This window comes from Synchiropus splendidus, chromosome 7, assembly GCF_027744825.2.
Source record: "Synchiropus splendidus isolate RoL2022-P1 chromosome 7, RoL_Sspl_1.0, whole genome shotgun sequence".
In the NCBI taxonomy this organism is placed as follows: Eukaryota; Metazoa; Chordata; class Actinopteri; order Syngnathiformes; family Callionymidae; genus Synchiropus; species Synchiropus splendidus.
In genome coordinates, this window is record NC_071340.1 from 6222386 (window position 1) to 6242749 (window position 20364).

The 20364-nt window shown below is 46.3% G+C and overlaps 3 protein-coding genes and 1 long non-coding RNA gene across 14 annotated transcripts in view; 3 read left to right on the top strand and 1 right to left on the bottom strand.

Annotated features, from left to right (window-relative positions):
• Positions 1-415: 415 nt before the first annotated feature.
• Positions 416-6823, top strand: ykt6 (YKT6 v-SNARE homolog (S. cerevisiae)). Its single transcript, XM_053870602.1, has 8 exons — positions 416-593; positions 900-1060; positions 1594-1676; positions 2895-2995; positions 3073-3177; positions 4609-4674; positions 5000-5101; positions 5175-6823. The coding sequence occupies exons 2-8, from the start codon at positions 957-959 to the stop codon at positions 5208-5210; spliced, it is 597 nt and encodes a 198-aa protein (XP_053726577.1). The 5' UTR covers positions 416-593; positions 900-956; the 3' UTR covers positions 5211-6823.
• Positions 6824-7151: 328 nt separating this feature from the next.
• sb:cb288 (uncharacterized) lies at positions 7152-10364 on the top strand. The gene is made up of 5 exons (XM_053871213.1): positions 7152-7260; positions 7569-7620; positions 8894-8959; positions 9615-9699; positions 10002-10364. Exons 1-5 carry the CDS (start codon positions 7216-7218, stop codon positions 10048-10050), a joined length of 297 nt encoding a protein of 98 aa, XP_053727188.1. The 5' UTR covers positions 7152-7215; the 3' UTR covers positions 10051-10364.
• Positions 10365-11283: 919 nt separating this feature from the next.
• LOC128762285 (rho guanine nucleotide exchange factor 28-like) overlaps positions 11284-20364 on the bottom strand; it is a 41184-nt gene continuing 32103 nt past the window's right edge. For 6 of the 7 annotated variants that reach the window (XM_053870426.1, XM_053870424.1, XM_053870425.1 and 3 more), the window contains 22 exons: positions 18791-18935; positions 18511-18566; positions 18214-18271; positions 17666-17789; positions 17398-17519; positions 17183-17332; positions 16841-17091; positions 16655-16780; positions 16440-16557; positions 15913-16167; positions 15767-15843; positions 15482-15660; positions 15313-15410; positions 15051-15242; positions 14735-14866; positions 14532-14665; positions 14423-14470; positions 14241-14345; positions 13766-13924; positions 13417-13668; positions 12771-13098; positions 11284-12706 (listed from right to left, as the gene is read on the bottom strand). In XM_053870426.1, coding sequence (XP_053726401.1) covers positions 12522-12706; positions 12771-13098; positions 13417-13668; positions 13766-13924; positions 14241-14345; positions 14423-14470; positions 14532-14665; positions 14735-14866; positions 15051-15242; positions 15313-15410; positions 15482-15660; positions 15767-15843; positions 15913-16167; positions 16440-16557; positions 16655-16780; positions 16841-17091; positions 17183-17332; positions 17398-17519; positions 17666-17789; positions 18214-18271; positions 18511-18566; positions 18791-18935 — 3294 coding nt within the window. In that variant the 3' untranslated portion in view covers positions 11284-12521. The remainder of the gene's footprint in view (positions 12707-12770; positions 13099-13416; positions 13669-13765; positions 13925-14240; positions 14346-14422; positions 14471-14531; positions 14666-14734; positions 14867-15050; positions 15243-15312; positions 15411-15481; positions 15661-15766; positions 15844-15912; positions 16168-16439; positions 16558-16654; positions 16781-16840; positions 17092-17182; positions 17333-17397; positions 17520-17665; positions 17790-18213; positions 18272-18510; positions 18567-18790; positions 18936-20364) is intronic. The other variant, XM_053870423.1, reaches the window with a different exon arrangement.
• Positions 13330-17832, top strand: LOC128762287 (uncharacterized). 5 transcript variants are annotated; one of them, XR_008415549.1, is made up of 11 exons: positions 13330-13741; positions 14220-14476; positions 14568-14873; positions 14948-15165; positions 15255-15420; positions 15536-15666; positions 15806-16599; positions 16706-16795; positions 16928-17051; positions 17233-17282; positions 17679-17832. It is a non-coding gene; the product is annotated as an uncharacterized LOC128762287 (long non-coding RNA). The 5 variants fall into 5 exon arrangements; XR_008415546.1 differs by having other exon boundaries at positions 14220-14873; positions 15255-15431; XR_008415545.1 differs by having other exon boundaries at positions 14220-14873.

Below are 20364 nucleotides of genomic sequence, written 5' to 3' on the forward strand. Positions count from 1 at the left end.
CACGTCTCTGGCAAAAAAAAAAAAAAAAGACTAGCCAACTGAAAATGCCCCAACAATTCATTGCACATCATGACTATTCAATTATTTTATGCACATATCATTTGGTCACTAATATAGAATCATATTGTATTTATTCTAATAGCGTGCGCAACCGAATATACAGTATATGCAATCGCATCGATCAGCGCCTGCATACAAATGCCACACTCAACCAAGAAAAGTATTAATTGCTAGATAAGTTGTTCTTGTTTTGCCCTTATTTTTACATATTCCTATATATAGTAATCGAACATTAACGTACATTCATTTATATAGTATGTTGCAAGAGAGACAACGAACTTCCTAATCTTAATATCACGTGTGCGGAACTAATGTCATTGTTTACTGGCGGAACCAAGTAGCTGTAGAAGCCGGAATCAATATCCTGCTGGACCTACTGAGGATAGTGACGTGGAGAGTGGTCACCAAGCGTCGATTATTTGTTTCGTCTTATGCTTTTATCTAAGCGATTTGAGCTCCTTAAAACGATCTACGTTAAACTTGAGTGGTCACTTTGAGTGGAACGGGTGTGTTTGTGATTTTGAGTTCGGCCGGTAAGTTGGCAAGGCCTCTTCAAGATGAATTAGCCTCCTATGCTAACGCTCCGTCCGGATTATCACAAGTCACGTTCTAAGTTTTACTATCAGGTGACGTTAATCGTTTTACATGGTGAAACTACCGAGCTGTGTGACGATTGTGCCGTTTACAACAAGCCATTATTAGGACACGGTTTTCAGTTTATCTTGTTCATGCGACTACTTTCTTTTTGAAGCTACCCTGCGGCTTGGCACCAAGTTGTGTTGTTGTTACCGAATCAGATGCTTTGAGTCTAATACTCTTGTGTCACGTGTGGTGAGCAGGTCACCGAGGGGTGTAGTCATATTTCACCGACTAGAGGACATCTACGCGGCCGCAGGATGAAGCTGTACAGCCTTAGCGTCCTTTATAAAGGAACGACCAAGTCAAACCTACTCAAGGCGGCCTACGATCTGTCATCCTTCAGCTTCTTCCAGAAATCCAGGTGAGTGGACGTCAGTTCCCTTGTAGACACATAAACTTAGTCTATTTTTGTTTTATGTAACCATAAACACCGTCCAGATTGCCGTACTTGACGCGTTACAGATAGAAGTGAGATTAGGCACATAAGCTAGGTTAAGTTGCTTTCCATGCACAGAAAATACATTTTTTTAAACCTCCCCACAAGACCCCAAATTGTGTGACAGGCTGTCTGCTTCCATAACCGGCTTCACAAAGTGTACTAAAATGTGACATCACCTCAAGCGTTACGCCTTTAGGTTAAATAAACTGTTGGTCGGCCAACAACAGTACCATTGAAAAGAGTCTGTGGTTGTTAATAGATGAGGGTATGTATCACTACACAATCTGTCAGTAAATGCCATTTGATTTTGACAGTAACTCCAACCATGTGTGTGGATATCATGAATGTCTATGTGAATTATGCTTCTCAGTGTGGGATGTTTGTCTTTTACACTTAGCACTTCAGGCCCATTATCAATATTGTTTTTTCTGAGATTCCTGTTTTACTGTTTCCAGTGTTCAGGAGTTTATGACCTTCACCAGTGCCTTGATTGTTGAACGGACAACAGTTGGAAGTCGTGCCTCAGTCAAAGAACAAGGTAGAGACATGCCGACATACAATCATGAGTTGGTCGTCATGATTGAGTTCTACCAACTGTCAAAACTACCTCTGTTCGTTCTCATCAGAAATATAACTGGAATGATTTTTGCGCTCTGACCTGGATGTAATATAATCTTCCATTCTAACCTATGACTATTACCTTTTCCCATGTTTTACTTTGGTAAAACCTTCCAACCAAACATCTAGGGCTGGTCAATTAATAGAATTTTTTATCGGGATTATGATTATGAAAATCGTCATCAAACGATTATTTAGCCGGACTCCCGTCTCATTCTGTCCCGATGCACCCAAACGCTGCACCACGGCTCGTCCACGGTGGGAAGCGACTGTGGAAGGCACAGTGAGTGCGCTACACAGTGTGAGCCACTCAGAGCGAAGCTCTGCCTGTCAGCGAGGGAGCTCGAGCCTTTACACGCAGTGGGGGACGCTAATATTAGCCACTGTTAGCTCCCGACTCGGTCGCCTGTACAACAGCGGCATGGTTTTCAGCGTCACAACCTCCGAGGAGCAGACGCTCATCCAGAGTCACAGCAGCACTGCTCGCTGTTTGTTGGCGATGTTTCGAAAACCAATGGTTATTTGGAAGTGGATAAATGCATTAGAACAATCGCTTGCGCTCAACCTGAGACAGTCGTGATAAAATCAAGCGCTCCTTGTCATTCATCACGCTGCAGACACTCAGGAAGACTGCTCAAATATGAAAGTGACTTCTCTCTTGATCTGATGAAAAACGACTAAAAAAAGCTCAATCAGAACCACAGAAAAATCCAGGCAAGTGTCTGCTCAGATGGAAATATTGTCGCCTGTCCCCACTGTCCTCTAAAGCCAGACCATACAGACTGGTGTTTCTAGAAAGAAACATTTAACCTACATGAGTTGAATGACAGCAAACTCTTAAATTGAGTTGAATAATCGTCATTATGATATGAATCAAAATAATTGCGATTATCATTTTTGCCATAATCGTCAGACCCTACAAACATCTCATTTATCACTAGACTGACTTGAATGCAGGTAAATTGAACGTTAAGAGTAAATAGTGTTGAGGATATTGTGGCTGTACAGCAACAGCTTCATCTGCTTTGGGACCACTCTTTGCTTCACTTTCACTGCAAGCTTCTCTCTTGTCTTTCAAATCTACCATAGAGTTTTCTGATCACTTCTGGTTTATGTGTTCCCCCTTCTTCATTTTCAGATTATCTCTGCCACGTGTATGTGAGAAACGACAACCTCGGTGCCGTAGTCATTGCAGACAATGAGTACCCGTCCAGAGTTTGTTTCACGCTGCTAGAAAAAGTGAGACCTCCTCATCTCAGTTAAAATACTCCCATGTGCTGACAGGTTGTTTACCAGGGTGGTTGGTTGTCTCCTAGGTATTAGAGGAATTCTCCCGGCAGGTGAGCAGTATAGACTGGCCGTCTGGGAACCCTGATACCATCAACTACAAAGCTCTGGACATTCATCTCTCCAAATACCAGGTTGGTGCTGCTAATGGTTTTGTGTTCAAGACTGAAGATGGAGTATGAAAACATTATTTAAGCCACTATTCGGAAAATTCATTTAAGGTGCACCACAAATTCATGCTAAATTATTTCAACTTTGTCAAATATATTTTAATGTTCTACCTGTTGGTGGCAACCAGGCGAATATTTATTAAAATATGGAGTGCTCTTTATGGTTCGTTATTCTTTGTTTCTCTGCATCAAGTTTAGAGAAAAAAGAAAAGAAAATTTGGTGGCTGAGAAGCAATATACACACATCTTCACACACACACATATCAGACAAAAGAAATGTAATAAATCCTAAGCTATCTATGCCTAATAATAAAACAAAACGTATCAATCCACATTACACAATACAGATCTGTTTAGTTTTTTCACTGGTCTATGAGCAGCGGTGCAGTCTACTCCATCGCAGTGATTTCCACATGGCTTAAAGATGTGCAAGAATACGTGACCCGGGCTCCAGCATTGACACTGGTGATGAGATCGAATACAGAACAATAGAATTAGACTCATCATATCAGACTGATGAAATTCCAGGAGTTTTGTTGACATTAAAGCGCTCAAATGCGCTGTTTTCGCCCCGATTGCTGGACCGGTGTGTGGAGGTGGAGCGGAGGGGACGCTGGCCTTATCGACATGGGTGAAAACGGCACACGTGAGCGCTTTCATGTGAATGAAATGCCTCTGTGATAGGTTGGCTGGGCTGCAGGCATCATGGGAAATGTTCAGGGTCAGGTCACTGAAACAGAGTTTATTGTTGAGCGTGATAGCACCTCATGTGCTGAGCACGATATCCATTTATGGATGTACTTGTTGATTGTTTTGCAATAAAGACAGTCAAACTGGAGCGGTGTGTTCGCTGCATGACTCCACCGTCTCCCAACCGTGCCTTGAGGACGGACCGGTATAACGCGATGGACGCTGCTGCTGCAGATCATTGTGTTCTCCCTGGACTACCTATGTGGCTTTGTTTGACTTTATCCAACCAAGCGATCATGAAAAAATACTTACAAATTTATTTTGTGTGGACAAAAAAAATCAATCTATGAATCGATCATGAATTTATTAATGATGCAGACCAAATGCTCAGATGTAATTAGGGGAAACGCCGGTGCCACCTTGTGCTGCAATGAAGTTGTAAACAAGCACAGCTGATATCTGCATTTAGGGCAAAAGCTTGCATTTTTGTGACCTTATTTGCAGACAGCGTGAGTAAAATTTAGAAAGACTCTCACACTAAATGGACAGATGGCTGAGCTTTTCCATAACATTGTAACAAAACATCAACAACAGGCATCTGACTGAGACCTGTCAGTCACTGATGTGTGACCCTCTCCTTGTCGGGATGCAGGAGATGCTACTGTGCTGGTTGGCACATTCAGAAATGTTTTTTTTCCTCTGTAGAATCCCAGAGACGCGGATGCGATGACCAAAGTGCAGGCAGAGCTGGACGAGACAAAGATCATTTTGGTAAAGTATCTGACTGCCCACTCAACAAGCTGCTGTCAGATGTGGAACTGATTTGTGAAGCCTGTTTAAAGCGCCAGACACCTTGATGTGATCTTGGATGAGCCGTCACGTGAATTACAATTGGCTCTGATGATGAATTTACGGATTTAAAGGCCAAAAGTGATGACTACGTCTGGCTCCTTCTGGGATCCCTCTCTGACATCTGAAATGTGCTCTTGAAGTGGCAATGTTGGTGGACACAGCTGTTTTTCTGACTTCTGTGAGCTTCCTGACTGACAGATCATTGGGTTGTTCACGAATCAAACCTGATGTGTGACTCTCACAGCACAACACCATGGAGAGTCTTCTGGAGCGAGGGGAGAAGCTGGACGACCTCGTGGCAAAGTCGGAACACCTGGGAAACCAGTCCAAGGCTTTTTATAAGACTGTGAGTAGAGCCTGATGGTGCGGTTGCTCTCTGCTGACTTGTCTGTGTGTGACTCTCGTGTCTCACCCTGCAGGCTCGGAAACAAAACTCGTGCTGTGAGGTCATGTGATGTCACCAGCTCGTCCTCATGGACACGCCTCTCTTTCTCTGCCTTTCTGCTTTTCCTACAGCCCCCATCATGCACCAGCTCTTGTCACAGAAGACGAGGACGGGCAAGTCTGCGCACAGACTTGGTGATGGGGGCTGAAGGAGCGACACCGTCTGTCATGGGAACGTCACTCACTTTCAACCTTTCAAACAACCGTCTGAACCAGCTGCGGATGTGGTCGCACCATCTATCAGCCAGCTGTTGTCACCTGTCTGACAATCTCCACTCACATTTTGTTTCTGTCACGCTGCTTTGGTTTTGTACCAAATACTCGTCGGTTCACAGCCTTCTATTGCAAACACATCAGAAAAACCATTTAAGAGGTGTGTGGCTTCCCCTGGGTGACTGACAGACAGACCTGTGCTCTGCCTTAGTCACTTCTTTCTCAGACATGTTAACATTGAATTAACATTGTTTTTATTTATACGCTCATGTAAGAAACACCCTGAATTATGAACCCATTTATTCATGAACTAATCTTATTTTGAAATAGTTTCATTTTATTCTTCTAGTGTTGTCTTCTGTCAACACACAAGTGTGTTTTCAAACTTGAAAGATTTTGCTTTCTCACTCCAATTGATGCCACTTTCTAAGCGTTGCAGTAACAAAGCAAACTGCAGATTTTTTGAGCGTGAACACGGTAGTGTGGATGAAGTTTCATTTTTGAAGTTTGTCTCACACTAGTAAGTAGTTTTGAAAATCTTGAAACATTCCCTGCTGTATTTGGAAGCGGTTTAAATTTTTGCCTCACAATGATGTTGCTTGGCTGAGGAAGGATTGTTGCGTTAGAGAGATCACCACCCCGCTGTGTTCACAGTGCCACACTTGGATTAGATTCTTCGTTTTGTTTGCTGTGTCACCACTTTGAGGCACAAAGAAAAACAGTCGTTATCATGCTGCTGCATCTGTGAAACATCCTGCTTTTCCTCATTCCGTTCCAAATAACATGAAAGATGCGCGAGGACTCGTCGCATGAATACATCTCAACACTCGAGTGTAACCCGTGGAGCTGAGATGTATTTTGTGTGGAGCTGTGGGCTCTTCAGTTTGAGCTTGTATTGGAGCTCATACTCCATGTTTGGTTGATCCTACCTGCCATGCTCGAAGTCAGTGCAGCTTTCACACAAGATGATTTTTAGTCTTAATTCCCTGCGCCGACCTGCAGAGCTTGACAACTAGTATTTGCGAAAAGACTTTTCATTGTTGTGTTATGGTTACTGCAGGTCTTGATGTTTGATCTCGCTGGTCAGTTGCCTTCTGTTGAGTGTTTTAGAAGCGCCTGCTTCATTTCTGCTGTGTATGATGGCTCCAACGTCAGTGTCTGTGTGCGTGTCTGCTTTTACAGTGTAAATGTTTGTGCAATATATCTGAAGACTGTTGACTCGGGAATAAACACAATTAATAATCTGATCTGCCTGTACTCCCTACTGTCCTCCACTGATGTCTGAATTCTAAAACTTTTTTGGATTTGAATTCAAAATGCGCTCAGATGTGTTCATTTACCACCATGTTGTGGCTCCTAAGATGATTCAGGAGTCCATACTGATTTAGATTTTGTGTCAAATAAAGCCACCAAAGTGTATTTAAATGCAGTGTGCTCCTCTTGTATCTGCACCGAGCAGATGACTAAACCTGAGTGTGGGTTGGATGCCTTCTGCGCTTTCTGCTGTGATCCGAAATCACCAGACGGTAGTGAAGGAATGAACCGTTTATAAACACAGGAGACGTTTACAGCATTGCAAAAGATGCGTTCAAAACTACATGACATTAAGCTGCATGTATAGCATTGCTAACCAGTTATTTTCTACCATTATTTCCCCTTTGACATGTTTAATTGAACAAAATAAGGCACGCAAGCGTTTTTTTTTAATACCCGGAAGTAGGCTGCTATAAAGGTCCGACGTGTTTGCGAGACCGTGAACGCACCACACGCCGCAGTGGAAAACATGGGGCGCTGAAGTTACAGATGTGGACCGAAGTTCCGAACACGAGCGACTCTGTCCGCACCGAGGTGAGACCTTCTTTCCACGGCTTCCTAATCCCAATCACGTCACCACCCATTACTTTTTAACCGTTTGCGGTGTTGTAGATGTTGCGTCTGTACGTTCATGTTGTTTGTTCATTTCGCTGAATGTTACATCTCGGTTCATGTCGTCATTATATAATTGTCTGATCAGTTTATGGTGCTTATCGTCGGAGCTGCGTGTTTCCCCCCCGCTCTGATAATGTTCCACTCTTTTGCATGTTGGCTTCAGTCGTGAATCTTGTGCAAAATCTCAGGCTCGAGTTGCACCAGGCTGGTGTTTGTTTTGTCCGCAGATGGTTGACCCAGATCTGCCGGGACAGGATTTACACGTCCAACTCAGGAATGGTAAGATGTGTTTGTCTGACACTCAACAGTTCCAAAATGTCCGAAACGACCCCGAAGATGTCTTTGTCAAAAGACACGAATGGCCTGAAATGAGAGGCACCACACATGAGACACAGGTGAGCAGCGGTCCTGGATCTGACAGGGGTCAGCACCGGAGCAGGAGTAGGCAAGGGCCATTCTCTGGGGTGTTGCTCTCACTGATCTCATGTTGCTGTTTTGAAATATATGTTCATTTGTTGTATTTAATTTACCATAATTCATTCAATGGCATGACGGAGTGCCCAAGTGGTGGAACTGATATTACAAGATGAAAGTCTCATTATTTTGAGGCTTGAAGGTTGTAATCTTAAATGTCACAAAAATGGACACATCTGCACAATGTCTATATCACACTGCACTTCCGGAGCGAATACATTTGAAAATGCGGCATTGTAATGCATGCCAACAGCTTGGTGATACACTAACTCGATGTTCTAGTGAGTAGCTCGGTCAAGTGAACTTTTGCTGTGCCACACAAGCAAACTCAGGAGCTGACGCAGCTCCTCAGGAGGAACTGCAGACCGTCTAATAAAGGCCTCACACAGGCTGATATAAACCACAGCTCCTTTGGATATTCAAACTGTCAACCAGGACGAAGTGATTTTCCATTTATTGTTTTTAGAATTCAGGTATAACATGAGGCTTGAAGAAGAAACAAAGGCAAATGAGTTTAAGACCAACACTCACCTGTGTATCCTGAAAGTGGCACCGTCACTTTGATTTTGGGGTTCATGTTGGGGTGAACGAGAAGGAGAGCGTGCCTGAGTGGCCTTTCCACTGTGGGTGCTGTGGTGGTGGGAAGGGGAGTGTCCGTGCAGCAGAGTGGCAGGAACCCACGGATGCAAGTACTGGGGGTAAATGTTTAGCGCTTGGTTGAAAATCAGGACAAACTGCAGCTCTCTGACTCAGAGGCTTAATTGATCACGTATACCGACGACCCTCTGCGAGTAAATGTGGTCAGTATCTTTCTACTGCATGCGTCTAAACCTTCTGGCCTCCCAACTTGGTGTCCCTGTGAGACACTCATGGTCTTCATGTCTCATGAGTTGCCTGGATTTTTAAGAGGACTGTACCAGAACCTGTCCTGGATGTGAGGGGGGCTAGCCCAAAAATCATTTTACATGAATAAAAGTACTTCAACATCACGTGGTGCTTAGTTTCGGTCAGGCTTGCTGCGCTACTGAGCTCCCTGTCCGACCTCCATCATGACAGCGTTGTTGTGTTGTATCTCCAGACTCGGCCACGTCTCTACCCTCCACCACGGAGGACTCCTCGGCTGTCGGCAACGGAATCATTCCCGGTGAGATCCAGTTTGAAAGTGAAATCGGTGTCAACTGTGTGTTGTGACTGAGGCGTCTGATGTAGGTCATCATGTTTCACCCGCTTACGCAACCCAGGACTTTGCTCCAGGGCGAATCAGCGCTTCTTTTTAGGGAGTAAAAACGAGTCGCTGCCAGCCTCACTGTCGGAGCACGTCCAGGGTGAACTAACCGTCCAATAAACCTGAAGACAAGTTGTCTGGCGACGCAAACTGAAACCTGCCGAGACGTAAAGCTGAGCTGCAACAGTTGCAGAATGGACTCCAGAATTCTGTCATGATGAAGATGCACTTCAACGCGTTCCAGGTGGCGCTCTTGTGGGCAGGTTTCTCACTGCTGAGGTGCAGACTGCTTGGTGGTCTCCTGAATCCATGAATGTGTTGAGATATTGCTTCAGTAAATGTCACAGCCACAGCAGTGATCTTGTTGTTAGCTCAGCATCACGAGCGTTGCCTTTGTTTAGTTCCTTGTGTGCACGTGAGCATAATGCTGAATACTGATGAAAACCTGTGAAATGAGGGAGGGCCACCATGGCATGACCATTGTGATGTGGTTGTGACCACGGAAAGGCCTCCTCCCTTCTGTGAAGCCATGTGTGCAGGCTGGCAATGTTCTAACCATGCCACCTGCTTCCAGGAACAATTGCTGCCGCAGTCTTCATCATCTTCCTGTTGTCTCTCTACGCCGTCCTCTGGAGGTGCATGCTGTCTCCACCGCCACGGTAACACACACACACTTGCATACAAGTGTCGTGGTCATATTCCATTGACTGTCATGCTCTCCCCAGCCTCTCCCCCTAAACCTAACCGTCCAAAACACATGGCTCACCTTAACCAGGGGCTGAACCAAACTGAGACCCTATAGTAATGACCCAGTTATTTTGTCCCCACAAATGCATACTATGCCCACAAGTACTGTAGGTGGAGTGAATTTAGAATTTGTCCGTACAAGTATAGCTATACAAGAACACAGACATACACACACACACAGCTGGATCACTACCTGTCATTGTGTCTGTTCCAGAAAACAGAAAAAGGGGCAGAGCCGGGTGCCAGTGAAAACCTCTGTGTGAAGAGTCGGTGGAAAGATCTGGATTTTAACTATATGGACCAATGTAACGGTGGGTGTGTGCACGCGCTCGCGGCACCGGGCCTCTGCATGGAGCCCAAAAACCAAAGTGTGGCATGGAATCTGAGCTCTGAAAGTTCAGATGCCACAACAGCTTTATTGATAGGTGGCAAACTTTGCTGCTTTTGTTTTGTACTGTGAACTGTACTACTGAGCGATGGGGGCGCTGTTCCGCATACTGTATGTGTGTGCTTTCCCTACCACAAAAAGTGTTTTTGAGTTTTATTTTTACAATAATAAACAGGTGTGTTGAAAAAAGCCTCCCTCTTTGTGTTAAACGCTCTCTGACCATACGATGAAACCTTCTGCACTTTCAGTGAAACGCTAAAACCCCCAAGTCAACATCAAGAACAAAACAGGAGACTCTGAAGGAGTTTGTTATTGGTAACTCCAGAGACGTTTCTCATGGTTAGCTTCCCAGAGTTTCTTCACACCAAAACAACACCCCAATTAATTTTGCCCTCTAGTCAACATGTCCTTAACCTTTCACTGGAATCCTTTATTTTCAAGTTATTCCATGTTGCAATTCCCAGAGAAAAAAAACGTTAAGTGTCAGATTTAAGGCCACAGCGGGATTAAAAGAATAAAGAAATAAAAAATTTAAGTAAGATCGTTAAAGTAATGTATGGCAAAAAAAAGTTGGGAAATGAAAAAAAAGGATGAATGTGAAATAGTGTATAAATAAATAAAACAAAAAATTTAATAAAATAAGTAACGATCAAGATTTTAAACTTGACCAAAACCCAGAATAGAACACAATAAATAAATAAACATTTCGATGTCTTTAATGTGTTCTGACCCAAAAACTTTACTCACTTTATTTTGTGCAAACACAAACCTGTTTCTCATGTCAGCCGTTAGTAAGACGGGCTCAGTGTAATAAAGGAGTCTCCAGCTCGACTTTCTCTCTCACGCCCCCTTCTGGAGAAACATTTTATTTTTCGGGACGGATCATCTTAAAGGTTTTTCAACCGTCGTTCCGTTGACGAGATGTAACATTTAATAAACTGATTTATGAACTCAATTTAAATTGATGCCTCAGTCGCTTCTGGGTTGCAAATATGTGTCTGTGATTTTGACTTTCAACTTCAATTGCTGGGTTACCATTTCCATGGCAAGGAAGAACTTGTGACCAGTGATAAATGAGCAGATCAATGTGCGACATAGTTTGCCTCGGTGTCTTTATATGCAGCAGGAAGAATATACATCAGCCAACACAGATCAACACAACAGTGCTCTTTACACACAATAAATTATAGGTCGAATCAAACACAGCCTCAGGAGCTTCTCTGACTCAGAGCTGACAGTGTCAGGTCAGGGAAGAGTCCGGCACTTGAGTGAGAAGTTTGTCCAGCATCAGGTGCAGCAGTAGCCCTTAAGGAAACGTCTGTACACATTTACATCCCTCATAAATATTATTAATATGCAGGATTGCACTCATGTTAAGGCTCTCGTGGTTTAAGTGCTCGTGGGAACATTTCGAGCTGCTTTCAGAGTCGATTTGAACCAAGGCTCGGCAGTTTGTGGACGCCACAGACACTGAGCAGTGTTCTGGTGGGGTGAGCCTCTGCACCACTGTTGGGGACCAGGATGAGCACCCCAGAATCTCAGGGTCACAGTTTCAAAGAGGTTTGGGTTTTCACACTGATGACCTTCCCCACTGAATGTCCAGTTTTGATTATAGTAATTTAATTCAAATGTATTCTTCTGTTCAGTCGTTTATGGTTCCCTTAGTTCCATCTTTTTCTTCTAAAACTTCCCAGTGGTCTTCAACAGTGGCTTGTCGACAGATTTCTTTCCCCAGTTATTTACAATATTTTCATTGTTGTATGTTGGACGCATCTTAACTCGGCGTGGTGTGATCTTTTATTGCAAACTATGTGAAAACACTTCCCCATTCTTATTCGATAGTCGACATAAAACTGGCATCAGAGCACTTGAAGACAGAAAATGGTGTGTTCTCTCAACATATTATACATTTGTCAATGTTGAACTCCAATATTCCTTTTTCCCATTTGGAATTATCTTATCACTTTGAAGTGTGTTTTTTTCCTAAGTGAAGTGCTAATTGTTGCTAGCCTCCAGGTCCCTTTGCTAAATCCACTGCTAGTCTTTTCTTTTTGCTTGTGATGCTCAGTGGCATCACTGTGGCCCCAGACTCAGAGGTGCTCCTCCTTATTCTTGGTGTTGAGTGCTCAAGGTTGAGAGGGTGAACTTAGTTAAGTCTGAGCGACAATGTGAATCTAGAAAACCAGCGTCAACTGGTCAGGAAGCTACACAAAGGAAAAGTTGGTCCCTTGGTCCACAGCCAGGATCCACACAGAGGACCTCAAGGGCCGGGATTGATCTTCAGGGAGCATGGAGGAGGCCACCTGATCTCCTGTCGGATGAGCAGCTGTGACTTCCTGGTTCTTCTCAGAGATAAACAATGTTCTCCTCGCCGCCCTCGTCGCCGCTCTGCCCATCGAGGGAGAGGTAGGACTGCGGGGGGAGTAGTGGGGTGAGGGAGGGTGAGGAGTAGTCGTCACAGTAGAGTTCTTCGTCTGTGATCGGCGGTCTCCAGGAACCTGTGGTCCTTCGGTCCGGCTGAGGGCTGAAGTCTACAGGAGATGACACAATGGATCAGCGGTGAGTGAGTCTGGGTTCAGATGGTGGCGGACTCACCGAGGGTCTGCTCTGGCTCGTGGGGCTTGAAGGGGCTGTGGCTGTGGCTGTAGAAGCTGGGAGGGTCAGTCGGCTGCTTTCCCTGACTGAGCAGAGTGTTGAGGCTGTTGTAGAGGCTGGCGCTGAGGGCCACGTTGGCGCTGTAGGCGGGGGGCACGTGTGCCTGGTGGTTCCTCCTGGGACAGCCAGGCTGGCTCAGATTGTTGTGGGTCATGGGTCGCATGTGGTTCTTCTTCAGGGAGGCGATGAATGCAGCCTCATTCTCGTATACAGAGAGGTTCCCGTCCAGGCTGCCTGAGCGACTGTGGTTGCTGGAGGAGGACAGAGCCTGAGGACAGACGCTTGAGTGAGTCCCAGTCACCCAGCAGGACAGATCAGCCCTGGCACCCATTCCCACCTGCCTGCACCTCCCTCTTCACCTCGAGGATCATTCCTCTGTGTGACCTGAACTCACCTCCTCTACTCCTTCCTTCATCTCTTACTCACACATGTATTCAGTCCTGTTCTCACTGAGCTTCATTCCTCTTCTCTCCAGCACTTATAATACGTCTAGCATCATCATATCAGCTAAGTCCATCTCCCTCCTAAGTCTTCTTCCTCTAAAATGTCAGTTTGAGTGCAGAGGACGGGGAGGTTCTGGTCCAACCTGGTATCCATCCAGAGGGATGGTGACAGGCAGGCTGCTCTGCCTGGTGTGTTTCCAGCTCTGCAGGAGCCTCTGCTGGGCCTCGATCTTCTCCTTCTCTCTCTCCACGCTCCTCTGACCCTCCTTCAGTCGCTCCAGGTTCTGCTGGTACTCCTGCAGCTGAGCCTCCAGTTCCTCGCGCTCGCACCTCAGCCTCTCTGCCTCCAGGAGGCAGCACTGCTCCCTCTCTTCCAGCCCGCTCTCCTGCTCAAGCTGCGGAACAGATGCACAGCCATTGCATGACGACCACCTGTTTAACTACTTCAGCTCCTGTGGAGTGATCCAGGTCAGTACTGTAGCTGACAGTCACCTGATGCTTCTCTCGCGCCACACACTCTTTGTCCCAGCGCTGCTGCTCTTGCTTCAGCTTCATGTGAAGCTTCTGCACCTCGTCCATCTCCTTCCTCTCCATGCTCTTCTTCTCCACGTCCTCTTTCCTCCTGTCCAGATTCCGCTGTCTCTCCTGTTCCTGTGCGCACCAAAGCCAGATCACCTCACAACACTTGTCCAACAGTGAACCACAACTACTGTGTTGTTGAATTGTTGCTGTTAGTGGTGATAATATAATAACTAAAAAATGACAAACAAAATGACAAAAGAAGGGAAAGGTGGGAAATGTTTGGACAAGTGACTGTGTAGAGTCCACCACAGAGAAGCTTTTGCTGCTATAACTCTCACTTAAAATTAACCTTTCGTTCGCCCTGCGACTTGGACTGTGTTTCAAATTCTGTGAGTTGCAATAATGCTTTCCTCATCTCATCCAGAATCAATCCTGACAGAAGTACCTGGCTGCTCTGGAGGCTGATGGCGCTCCTTACTTGAGGCTTCTCGGCCTCCTGAAGGAGAAGTTTGTGGACCTCAGTGCAGCTGTCCTGAAGAGTCACAGCTGCCTGCACACGAGAGGAACGCCTCAGACTTCATTTTTCGCGTCTAAAATTGAGGTTCAAACCACTGATTTAAACATTACCTGGAGACTGTAGAGGAGCTGAGTCAAACTCTGGACACTCTCCACCACCTGCAGGTGAAACATGTTAGTGCACATTCATGAAGGAGTCATTTCAAAACAGGAGTAGGACCTTGTGGAGCGTGTCTTTGGCATCTCCTCTCCTCAGTTCTGCTCCAGAGCTCCACATCACTCCGTCCAGTCCCGTCAAATCACCTTCAGACGCCAGAGACGTGGAGCTCACGCTGAGCGTGCTGAGATAGTCTTCTGCGGAACAAGATCACATGACCTCAGCTACAGCTCGACATCGGACCACGTTATCTTTCTGCCACTTACGTTCTGACGGAGACTCCGGCACGCTGCTGCCATGGCTGTTGTAGTTGCTGCTGCCAGGTCCTTGGACAGACAGAGGCAGGATCTGCTGGGAAACCCCGTCCCGAGTCTGGATGAGCTGGATCAGGTTCTCGGCTGCAGAGTGGGTTATAAAATAGTTGTTTTCACTCCTGGGGTTTCACTTCCATATGACGTGATTCAATAATTTCTCCACAGGTGTGATGGGCTAGTGACCTGTCCAGGGTGCCCTCCTCCCTCCATCCTTCAGCAATCAGCTCAAAAGCCGCCTTGACTCACACCTGGACTGCACCAGCCTCACCTTCTCTGAGCGCAGCGGTCAGCAGGCTTCTGGCCTGTCGGGGAGCGTCGCCGTCACTCTCTGGCTGCACCAGGAGGTGGCGGTGTTGCACAGCTTCCGGGGAGCGCAGAGTGAGGTCAGTGAGCTCTGCATAGAGCTGCAGCTTCTCCTCCAGACTGTTACAGATGCGTTGGTCCTGACTCAACAAGGTCTCTGCACACACAGACATGCGTCAACTTCCTTGTAGGTCATGTGATCAGCTTCATCAAATGACTTTGCAAACCTTGGAACTTGGCAATCTTCTGGACTCTGACTTCTGCTGCTCGCTTGGCCTCTTCTGTTTCTGCTGTTTGCTCTTCCTCCTCCTCTTCCTCTGGGCAGCTGGTGAGAGGTAAGCAGGAGGTAAATATTTTATCTGGTCCACAACCAAGGATGTAAATAACTCGACAAACCTCTCCACTGCCTGACGGATGTGTCTCATCCATGAGTTCCTCTCCTCTTTGGAGGCCGTGTGGATTTCATACATCTCCGGTCCAACAGAGGAAGCTGAGATGAGGAACATCCCTCGCTCTTCGTTGGCAACTTCTCTCACAATCAGCTTCTGTAGAGGGATCACTGGAGGCTTCTGGTCCTGCAGGTACATACACAGCACAGATGGACGAGACGGTTCAGTTGCCCTGATTTGTCACTTTAATGTCCCTTGAAGGGATGAGCACATTTTCCAAACATTTGCTCACCACAGCAGCGAACATGAACCGTTGATCTTTCTCTTGCAGGAAAACCAGTACGTCAGTGAGCAGCAGAGCCAGAGTGTCTGAAGAGGAATGAAGATAACATGAGGTTTTCAGAACTTTTCATTGCACACTGACAATGTCCCACCAACCTTTGAGTCGTCCGGTCGCCGTCTTCCAGTAGACCAGCCCCTTGTGCTGCAGCTCCCGGCGCTCCCTCTGCAGGTCTTGTTTGCGGACCACTTTCCCATTCTTCAGCTTGGCGAAGCTTTTGTTCTCCAGTCGCGTCAGAACCTCCTGAAGCTCTTGACTCTTCTCATACTTGGAGACAGCCAGGTCCACTGCAGTGATGATGTCACGGATCTGAGCCAGTGCACTCGACAGGTCGGCATGTTCCTGACTGCCCTCTGAGGAGACACAAGTGATGTGAGAATGCTGACCTCTATCTCAGTCTTCCACTCACACACAGTTACACGGTAGTAGGATTCGACGCAGTATGCAATCTTAAGTATAGAAGAAGAATTCAAGTATTTAGGTTTATCATCTTGGAACTGAATCAATTGTATCATGATCAATTGTGTGAGGTGTCGATGTCAAAAAGACACAAACACATTAGGATCCAGGGTCAAACCGCCAACTACGCGGGCCACATGCAGATGTGGTTTGATTCTAGACTCACCTGGAGTGTAGCGGATTATCCTCTCCAGCAGCACCGGGTACTTGGTGATCCGCTGCGTGACCAACAGGATGAACTCTGGAACTCCTCTCCGTCTGACCAGCGAGTTGTTGCTCTGTTGCTGGGGGGGGGGGACAAATCATCATCAACATCGCTCATTAAGGTACATCTATTTGAACATATGTGATATCATTGCTGAATATAGATCTGTCGCTCACTTTTACAAAGTTCTGTAGCTTCTTGTTCTGCTGCTTCTGCTCCTTGTAAAGATTCAAAGCCTCAATGTGGTGGCTGCAGAAGTCGGCGTACAGCTGCTTCATCTTCTCTGCATTCTCATCTGAGAACTAGAGACGAGCATGGTACAAACATTCACAGATGGGAAGTTTCCATCTGTCTTCACCTACCTGCTGCAGCAGGATGTCCCCGACCTGGTGGATCAGGTAGTTCCTTTGGTCCTCAGGTTGGACTGAAGCTTGTCTTCGTTCTTGCAGCGCTCCTAAGAAGCTCTGGTGGAACAGCACTAGAGGGTCCAAACTGGGGAAGATGCGTGACACAATCTCAGCGTCCAGTTGAACTTCCTCCAGCATTCCTCTGCGGAAGACCTCTGACATGACGGTGAGGGTTTGGTTGTGGTGAAGCTCAGTCTGCATCAGTTCTGGAGAGAAGCAGGTGGATCATCCAAACTTGAGCACCATGGACGATGGAAGTTGCAACTAACGTCCATCTGACGGATTCTAGAAACTCACCATATATCACATCCTGGCGCTTGACAGTGCGCCTGTCGTTCTGTCCGCAGAAGTCCGGACACACGGCGAGACTCCACGACTCAGCTTCTAGTCCAATCAGGTCAGATGACAGGTCGTTCTGCACTTGAGTTTCAACTGTATCTGTGGAAGCTAAACAAAATCGGCTCAGCCTTTTAATGAAGAGACAGAGAGGTGACTGGCTTCATCTCTCTCACCTGTGATCTGTGGCTCCAGCGAAGGAGGAGTCACAGTCACCGGAGTTCCCTCATCAGACACAGACCCGTTTGAGCTCAGGTTGATCCCAGACTCGGCATCTAGTCCAGCATCACTCAGACGTCTGAACAGAAACATACAAACGTGTTCCCAGATGCTTAGAGTCATCCATTCACCTTAGCGTGCTCGTGGATTGTTTTACAAACCGTTGCAAGCAGTTTCAGAATTTGAAAAGTACTAGCTGCAATTGGGGAAACAACTCTCACTCACCTGTTTTCTACAGAGACAGAGAGACTTTTGGACAGAGCAGCTGAATCTTTCCTCTCTCGGATGATGGCAGGAAGTGATGTGGAGGAGGGGACAGGGGAAACCGGGCTGCTCTCCTTTTGGGAGCCTAGAGCAGCAAGATGGGAAATAAGAATCTTATTTTCCCCAGACACAACGATGAGTCTTGTCATCAAAACAAACATTCTGCTTCTGTTTCTCTTAAGTTAATGGTGCTGCCAGGTGTGAGCCGAAGGACAAAACACAACCTAGCAAAATGAATAAATAATTTTGGAGAAAAAAAACAATGAATATAATATTCATATTATTCACATTAATATGACATGAGGGAAGAAGAGATTGTGTCATATCACTAAATTGGGGAACAAAAGGCTATCTTTAAAAACATCTGAGTGTTTTTCCAGACATGGCTGACCCCCCACTGAGGCAGATTAAAATGTAACTTTTTAACAGAGAAGATCAACAACACGGAGGGTGGTGGTGAATGACTGACTTGATGAGAAGGAGGGCCGAGGCAGGAAAGTGTGACTCACTCTGTGGAAGTGACTGGATTTTGCTTTTCAACAGCAGCGTGCTCTTCTCCTGCAGCTTCTGCGGAAACATTGGCACATTAAAATTCAGGTCAGGAATGTTTAGGGACATCGCATACGTTTCTGCGACTGCGGGAACTACCAATGAGACAGGTGGTCATAATGTTATGTCTAATGATGTTGTCAGGCAGGTAGCTGGCACCTACAAGGGTGTGTCTCCCATCAGAGGCTCTCCAGGCTTAACCAGGGTGAATTGCTTTCACAGTGCTGGTCGCCTGGTGTCAGACTGACCGAACGTACCTTTCCGCAGGCAGCAGCCAACTCTCGACAGTTCTTGTGGATGGTCAGGAAACAATCTGAAGAGAAAATCAGATTAAATCCCAGTTTACGTCAGGGGTTCAAAAACAATAAACACAATCATCACTTCTCTGGACACCAGCTGGTGTGTCTGCGTGTGCATGTGTGTGTGTGTTGGGGGTCTGACACGACATCCCAGCAGCACGTGCACAACGATTTACATCGACTCCAAACAGTACAGACGCCGCGGGACGTGAGGGGACGAGAGGACAATGATACTCACTGGAGCACTGCAGCAACTCCTTCCCAGACACCGACTTCTCGCAGGCCACACAAAGGGCAGGACCAGATGGGGACGAGGGAATGAATTGGTGCGTGTTGGTGGCTCCAGTCTTCTCCTTTGCTTCTTTGACGTCTTTACCCTTCACCTGAACACACAGGTCACACCGGACTAAAGGAGCTACTCTACATTGGATTCCACAGGAAGTCTTGTTCATGAGTGAAGGGATGGTGACGTGTCTGGACTCTGTTACAGACAGGGTGAGGAGCTCAATCATCTTCGAGAGACTCAAATCGAATTACGCCTCCTCCACATCAAGCGAGGCAAGCTGAAGTGGCATCCCACCAGGATGTGTCAGGGAGGAAGCCCTGGGCCAGACCCAAGATGCGTTAGAGAGATATGTCTCCTGGCTAATGCACTGTATCCGCCTGCTGCCTCAGATGTGTGGAAGAAAACAAAAGGGAACTCAAAAACATACAAAGGAAACACTGCATGCCACTCTCTACTTTTCGAACAGTGTTTTGAAGAGTTTGCTTAACCCTTCATAGTTAAATCTTGTGATTTGGAAGTGGAGCCACCATCTTTCTGAAGTCCACCTGTTGAAGCCAAGTTAAAGGGCCCCCAACATGTTTACTTTGTAGAGCTGCACGAGGACTCTGCAGCCGCGGCTGTTCACTCTCGGGGGGCCTTAACAAGACCCCTCTGTGTGTTTATTTTCCTACCAGGAACACTGCAGTGTGTATCAATGCAGACATGCGAACATGCTCGGCACATGTTCACGTGTCAAGAGGACGAAGAGTTTACTACGAAAAGTGTTTTGGTTCTATGGTGCTGTGTCGGGGGTCTGCGCGTTATGTAAGAGGATATTTTTACTGCGTCCTGTTGCTAAGACTCTCGCAGACGGAATTTTCTTTCAGGCCAAATAAAGGCACTGTGACAAGACAACAGGCACAAGAATCCTGAGCTGAGGTGGTAAAACCTTTACAGCCAGAGAGGTCCTTCAAATCATGTTGGTCATGAGCTGCTGGTTTATCCTCACCGCTGCATTCAGGAGCGGGACTAGCTCTCGGGTGAGTACAGCAAAAGAGGAGCTTTCAGGCACCTGGCCAGACTGGTCGATAGTGAGTGAACATATTTGTCACTAATCCGGCCAGATGGTTAGATACAGATCAGGATTCACAGTATTCGCAAGCTTCACCCATCTCTCATCATCATTGCTCAAGGGTTTCAACCATGGGTAGTACTAAGGTCAGAATCCTGATAAAAAATCTGTGCCAATTTTAAGATGACAGAACCGTGAAAATTCAGCAGCAACATCACTGCTGAAGTAGTAGTGTAATGGAAGCAAGTTTTACATTCCTCTACTATATGTGTGCAGCAACTGTTTGCGGAACTTTACGAGCAACTGACTGGACCATGGGTGAACAGGACACTCATTAGAATTGGAAAAGAGCTAAGCCAGAAGACAACTCACATCCAAGAACTTTATGACATGAATGACAGTCTAGATTGGAGAAAAAAGGTTACTAGCTGACTCCCACGGCTAGTTGGAAACGTCTCTGCTAGACATACTTCAT